At 47.1% G+C, this 6,859-nt stretch overlaps 1 protein-coding gene across 4 annotated transcripts in view; it reads right to left on the bottom strand.

Annotated features, from left to right (window-relative positions):
- Window positions 1-5,032, bottom strand: part of LOC121844694 (general transcription factor IIF subunit 1-like) — a 26,007-nt gene extending 20,975 nt beyond the window's left edge. For 3 of the 4 annotated variants that reach the window (XM_042315080.1, XM_042315079.1, XM_042315081.1), the window contains exons 1-4: window positions 4,842-5,032; window positions 4,486-4,562; window positions 3,155-3,201; window positions 2,196-2,268 (exon numbers count right to left, since the gene is read on the bottom strand). In XM_042315080.1, coding sequence (XP_042171014.1) covers window positions 2,196-2,268; window positions 3,155-3,201; window positions 4,486-4,497 — 132 coding nt within the window. In that variant the 5' untranslated portion in view covers window positions 4,498-4,562; window positions 4,842-5,032. The remainder of the gene's footprint in view (window positions 1-2,195; window positions 2,269-3,154; window positions 3,202-4,485; window positions 4,563-4,841) is intronic. The other variant, XM_042315078.1, reaches the window with a different exon arrangement.
- Between the last annotated feature and the right edge of the window lie 1,827 nt (window positions 5,033-6,859).

Below are 6,859 nucleotides of genomic sequence, written 5' to 3'. Positions count from 1 at the left end.
GAGACGGGGGGGGGAGAGAGAGAGAGAGAGGGAGGGAGAGGAGGAGAGAGAGAGAGAGAGAGACGGGGGAGGGAGAGAGAGACGGGGGGAGGGAGAGAGAGAGACGGGGGAGGAGAGAGAGAGAGAGAGACGGGAGGGGAGGAGAGAGAGAGAGAGACGGGAGGAGAGAGAGAGAGACGGGAGGAGAGAGAGAGAGACGGGGAGGAGAGGAGAGAGACGGGAGAGAGAGAGAGACGGGGGGAGGAGAGAGAGGAGAGAGGAGAGAGAGGGAGAGAGAGACGGGGGGAGAGAGAGAGAGAGGGGGGAGGGAGAGAGAGAGACGGGGGGGGAGGGAGAGAGCGAGACGGGGGGGGGGAGGGAGAGAGCGAGAGACGGGGGGAGGGAGAGAGAGCGAGAGACGGGGGGAGGGAGAGGGGAGAGAGAGAGAGAGACGGGGGAGGGAGGGAGAGAGAGAGAAAGAGAGACGGGGGGAGGGAGAGAGAGAGAGAGAGAGAGAGACGGGGGAGAGGAGAGAGAGAGAGAGAGATAGAGAGACGGGGGAGGGAGGAGAGAGAGAGAGAGAGAGAGAGACGGGGGAGGGAGAGAGAGAGAGAGAGAGAGAGACGGGGGGGGGAGAGAGAGAGAGAGACGGGGGAGGGAGGGAGAGAGAGACGGGGAGGGAGAGAGAAAGAGAGACGGGGGAGGGAGAGAGAGAGAAAGAGAGACGGGGGGGAGAGAGAGAGAGGGAGAAAGAGAGACGGGGGGAGGGAGAGAGAGAGAGAGAGACGGGGGGAGGAGAGAGAGGGGGGAGAGAGAGATAGAGAGACGGGGGAGGGAGAGAGAGAGAGATAGAGAGAGACGGGGGAGGGAGAGAGAGAGAGATAGAGAGACGGGGGGAGGGAGAGAGAGAGAGATAGAGAGACGGGGGAGGGAGAGAGAGAGAGATAGAGAGACGGGGGGGAGGGAGGGAGAGAGAGACGGGGGGGGAGAGAGAGAGAGAGAGAGACGGGGGGAGGGAGAGAGAGAGAGAGAGACGGGGGAGGGAGAGAGAGAGAGACGGGGGGGAGAGAGAGAGAGAGAGACGGGGGGGAGGAGAGAGAGAGAGAGACGGGGGAGGGAGAGAGAGAGAAAGAGAGACGGGGGAGGGAGAGAGAGAGAGAGAGAGAGAGACGGGGGGGGAGAGAGAGAGAGAGATAGAGAGACGGGGGGGAGGGAGAGAGAGAGAGATAGAGAGACGGGGGGAGGGAGAGAGAGAGAGATAGAGAGACGGGGGGGGAGGGAGGGAGAGAGAGACGGGGGAGGGAGAGAGAGAGAGAGAGAGACGGGGAGAGAGAGAGAGAGAGACGGGGGAGGAGAGAGAGACGGGGGGAGGAGAGAGAGAGACGGGGGGAGGAGAGAGAGAGACGGGGGGAGGGAGAGAGAGAGAAAGAGAGACGGGGGGAGGGAGAGAGAGAGAGAGAGAGAGACGGGGGAGGGAGGGGGAGGGAGGGAGAGAGAGAGAGAGAGAGACGGGGGAGGGAGAGAGAGAGAGATAGAGACGGGGGGAGGAGGGAGAGAGAGAGAGATAGAGAGACGGGGGGAGGGAGAGAGAGAGAGATAGAGAGACGGGGGGAGGGAGGGAGATAGAGAGAGAGATAGAGAGACGGGGGGGGGAGGGAGAGATAGAGATGGGGGAGGGAGAGAGAGAGAGAGATGGGGGAGGGAGAGAGAGAGAAAGAGGGGGGGGAGGGAGAGATGGGGGGAGGGAGAGAGAGAAAGAGAGACGGGGGAGGGAGGAGAGAGAGAGAGAGAAAGAGAGACGGGGGAGGGAGAGAGAGAGAAAGAGAGACAGGGGGGGGAGGGAGAGGAGAGAGGAAAGAGAAGAGGGGGGGGGAGGGAGAGAGAGAAAGAGAGACGGGGGGAGGGAGAGAGAGAGAAAGAGAGACGGGGGGAGGGAGAGAGAGATAGAGAGACGGGGGGAGGGAGAGAGAGAGAGATAGAGAGACAGGGGAGGGAGGGAGAGAGAGATAGAGAGACGGGGGGAGGGAGGGAGAGATAGGGGGAGGGAGAGAGAGATAGAGATGGGGAGGGAGAGAGAGAGACGAGGGGGAGGGAGGGAGGGAGAGATGGGGGAGGGAGAGAGAGAGAGACGGGGAGAGAGAATCATTGAGTGTTCTAGTAGCCTATTGAGGAAAGTTGTAATGAGAGGGAGTTTCCCAGAGAGTTTGCCTGCATACCTGGGTCCAGGAGGAGCAGTTTACTTTGTCCCCAGAGTTAAAGGCCATGATGCTGTACTTCTTACTGGTGTTCCTACACACACACACACAGGTTAGTGGTGTAAGCTATGTCATGATTCATGTAGATACCACATCATGTACAGTGCATTCGAAAGTATTAAGACCTCTTGACTTTTTCCACAGACCTTATATAGACAGGTGTGTGCCTTTCCAAATCATGTCAAATCAGTTGAATTTACCACAGGTGGACTCCAATCAAGTTGTAGAAACATCTCAAGGATGATCAATGGAAACTGGATGCAACGGAGCTCATTTTTAGGGTCTCATAGCAAAGGCTCCGAATACTTATGTAAATAAGGGATCTATTTATATTTTTTTAATCAAATGTGCAAAAATGTCTAAAGACCTGTTTTCGCTTTGTCATTATAAACCATTGTATGTAGATTGAGGAGGGAATTATTTAAAAAAATCTATTTTAGATTAATACTGTAATGTAAAGATCTGAGTGGCTGGTAGATTTTTAAAATCTACCTGACACAGTGGCTGGTGAACCAAAAAGTAAATTGTATGTCCTGATTGGAACACTACACATACAGAAGATACACTTAGGGAAAGTTAGCTGTTTTATCAACTGAGGTTTTTGTTTGAGATGTTTTTTTATGTGTTCACTCCCGCGTTTCCATTAGCTCAGGAAGTGTCATAATTCAGATAGTTCAGGTAAATGTGCAACGCAAAAAAACCTCTGTGGGAATCCGTGTTAAAATTATGCATGTTAAGTGTCTTTTGTACTTGGAAAATTATTTTGGGGTGATTTGAAAGTAGAGTGAGGTTTCCAAAACCGTATTGCATGCAATGATTATTAACGGTTAGACAGAGTCGGGAATGTTGTACACATTGGCCCTGCTGTGGTCAAATGTTAAATGAGAACCCAATGGCTGTAGGCCTTGGATAGTACTTACTTGGGGACCCGGACTATGTACTCTGTAGAAGAGGAACTGCTGCCACCCTGTAAAAAAACACACACAGTTTGCTACACTACATATACAAAAGTAAGTGGACACCCCTTCAAATTAGTGGATTCGGCTATTTCAGCCACACTCATTGCTGGCAGGTGTATAAAAATTGAGCACACAGACATGCAATCTCAATAGACAAACATTGGCAGTAGACTGCCCTTAGTGAAGAGCTTAGTGATTTTCAAATCCTTCAAAGGATGCCACCTTTCCAACTAGTCAGTTCGTTAAATGTTTGCCGTTAGAGCTGCCCCGGTCAACTCTAACTGCTGTTATTGTGAAGTGGAAACATTTAGGAGCAACAACGGATCAGCCGCGCAGTGGTAGGCCACACAAGCTCACAGAACGGGACCGCCGAGTGCTGAAGCTCGTATAAATCGTCTGTCCTCAGTTGCAACACTCACTACCGAGTTCCAAACTGCCTCTGGAAGCAACGTAGTACAAGAAGTGTTTGTCAGGAGCTTCATGTAATGGGTTTCCATGGCCGAGCAGCCGCACACAAGCCTAAAATCACAGTGCCAAGCGTCGGCTAAAGTGATGTGAAGCTGTCCTCCATTGGACTCTGGAGCAGTGGAAATGCGTTCTCTGGAGTGATGAATCACGTTTCACCATCTGGCAGTCTAAAGGACGAATCTGAGTTTGGCGGATGCCAGGAGAACACTACCTGCCCCAATGCATAGTGCAGACTGTAAAGTTTGTTGGAGGAGGAATAATGGTCCGGGGCTGTTTTTCATGTTCAGGCTCCTTAGTTTCAGTAAAGGAAATCTTAACGCTACAGCAGACATTGACATTCTAGACAATTCTGTGCTTCAAACTTTGTGGCAACAGTTTGAGGAAGGCCCTTTCCTGTTTCAGCATGACAATGCCCCCGTGTACAAAGCAAGGTCCATACAGAAATAGTTTGTCGAGATTGGTGGAAGAACTTGACTGGCCTGCACAGAGCCCTGACCTCAACCCCAAGGAACACCTTTTGGATGAATTGGAATGACGACTGAGAGCCAGGCCTAAATGCACAACATCAATGCCTGACCTCACTAATGTTTTTGTGGCTGAATTCAGAATGGAAGCAAATCCCTGCAGCAATGTTCCAACATCTAGTGGAAAGCTTTCCCAGAACAGTGGAGGCTGTTATAGCAGTAAAGGGGGGAGAATCTCCATATTAATGCCCAGCAAGCCTGACAATGAGATAAGCAAGCAACAGATGAAGCAAATGTGTTGAGCAATAGACTGATACCGTCATGTTGACCCTACAAGTAAACCATACACCCAAGACTTACCAATGACGCCATGGTCGACTGTATACAGAGGCAGTATGCCCCTATTCTTAGTCAAGCAGTCACCTGTAAGTGATCACCTGTTGAAGTATAACGACATTTCAGTTCATAGCAAGATAGAACACTGTAGGACATGCTTAACTGACTTCGGTCTTAGCATATGCAGCAATTACTCATCATAAGGCAGTTGTTTGTGGTCATTTATGTACTAACGTTAGCTATAGAACCATCGGTTTTGGATATTAAAGGCTTCGCCTCTTCCTCTGATAGAGCTAAGTTACTAAGTACTGTACGTTACTCTGTAGCTAGTTACCAGTAGGCTAAGACACTCAAGAAATATATTGACCCAGTCAACCTACCTCTTCAAAATGTGCGAAACAAAAAGATGTTGCTTTATAGGTAATCAAACGTAAGTCATGGATAACATTTCATATTAGTATGTATCTAGCACTTAATATCTGGTAGCTAACGTTACTCATGCAGTCGTTAGTTAAATATTTGTCTTGGGTTAGTACTATCTGGTATCCTTTGGACGTCCCTACCCAACCTAACCATAAACCTTTTCTTTATTTCGGTAGGGACGTACTAAGGATCTAAAATAACACTAACACATGACAAGTCTCGCTGCTTCCTTCCGCCAACTGTTCCGTCAAGAATAATGGTCGGCCGGAAAACAAATTCAAACAGCACTTAGTTCTTAGTAGATAGGTGCCATAGGCTCGTGCCGCGAAACCAAAGAATATCCTATTATTAAAACAACTGTCCATCGTTTCCAGTTATCTACGAAATATGACCTATAATTCATTACAATTCCTTCTAAAAAGTATAATTATTGCAGTTAGATGACATCATTCTCTGTGAGGAAATAGCAAGCATATTTTAAACATTGTTTGAGATAAAAGTTTGAGGTGTGATTTTTGAAGTGTTTTTTTTAAACTCCTACTGTAGCCTAAGCTGTCAAATATTTCAAATAGGCTACCTGTCTAGCTATTTATTTTCGAGGAAGTTTGGCTATTAAATGAGTGATGGATAAATGCTAGGCTAATATTTGTTGTGTCGTGGGAATAAGTCAGTCATGTCAGTAAAGGAGAGAAGTCCTGCAATATGATTATGATTTAGGACTATATAATACAAGTAAAATAAGCATATAAGCCACATCTCCTTACCAACAGCAAATGCATCTGTTTTATCAACATTCTTTTTACATTTCTCTCAAAATAACAATATTTGCTTGCAATACACTAGAAGTTGTGCATACGCATGATCTGAGAGTATGTGGACTGTGGAAATAATTATATTTTCCTGTCAAGTTCATAATTGATAAAAACCAACTTTTGCAGGAACACTGGCATACACAAGGGCTGCGTTCAGTGAGTCTTTACATTCTGGAATGTTTAATTGAACAGAAACGGTGCTGTACTAAACAACCAGTTGAAAAACTGTGTGGAGTTGGGTTGTGGATTGGGGAACGCAGTCAGCATGCCCAATGCCCTTTAAATAGGTCACTCCTTGTTTCAAGCCACACCTCGCCACACCCACCAAACTGGAGCAAAAGTACCTCAAAGCCTGTTCAACAACATACAAGAAAGAACGTTTTGGGTAAATGTGTCGTTCAGTACAAACCGTTCAGCAACTTAGCAAACGTTCAAGTGAACTGAATGCACCTTAGGTTTAGAGTCTTTTTGTGTGCATGCACCTTTGATAAATGAGGCCCCTGGACTGGGAAATGCTCATCTAACTACATTTCTTTTGTTGCAATTATTGGAAATTCAGAATAAGCAAGGGAATACTATACTATTACAGAAATATCAAGAAGCAAATAAACAAAAACATTATAGACTAGTATACAAATGAAGACTCAGAGAATTGATATAAGTGGGCTTTACATAGAATCTTTGCTTTGGCCTCCCTCATCACTCAAATGAACCGCCCTGAACCTCTGAAAGCATGTTGAGAGAGGACTGCAGATAATGGTAGAAAATACATTTACAAATAAAACCAGGTTTGCACAAAGACAGCTGCGATGTACCTTCTCAAATCCTATTCACATGAACACAGGGAGTTGAAAAACCTGTTTTTGTTCTTGGTTTCTTTATTTTCCATTTGTCTTGTCAGTGTGCTGTATTTACATAGAGATCATCAGATGCAACAGAGCATGCCCAGCTTTACAAGACAAATTGACAGCACAGGCAAAACAGTGAGCAATGACGCACTATTTGACTTATTTCTAGGTTCTACTTCTTCTTTCTGTCTTTGTTCTGTCTAGTCCATCCACAGTATCGCTCCATCAGCATGGTTTTACCCCTGTTTTGTGTGACCAACTTTTTAATAAGATTATAATTTTTTCAGAAGGGAGTTATAGGTACTGGTATAACAT

Source organism: Oncorhynchus tshawytscha, unplaced genomic scaffold, assembly GCF_018296145.1.
Source record: "Oncorhynchus tshawytscha isolate Ot180627B unplaced genomic scaffold, Otsh_v2.0 Un_contig_1005_pilon_pilon, whole genome shotgun sequence".
Classification (NCBI taxonomy): domain Eukaryota; kingdom Metazoa; phylum Chordata; class Actinopteri; order Salmoniformes; family Salmonidae; genus Oncorhynchus; species Oncorhynchus tshawytscha.
This window is presented reverse-complemented; position numbering and strand designations above follow the sequence as displayed.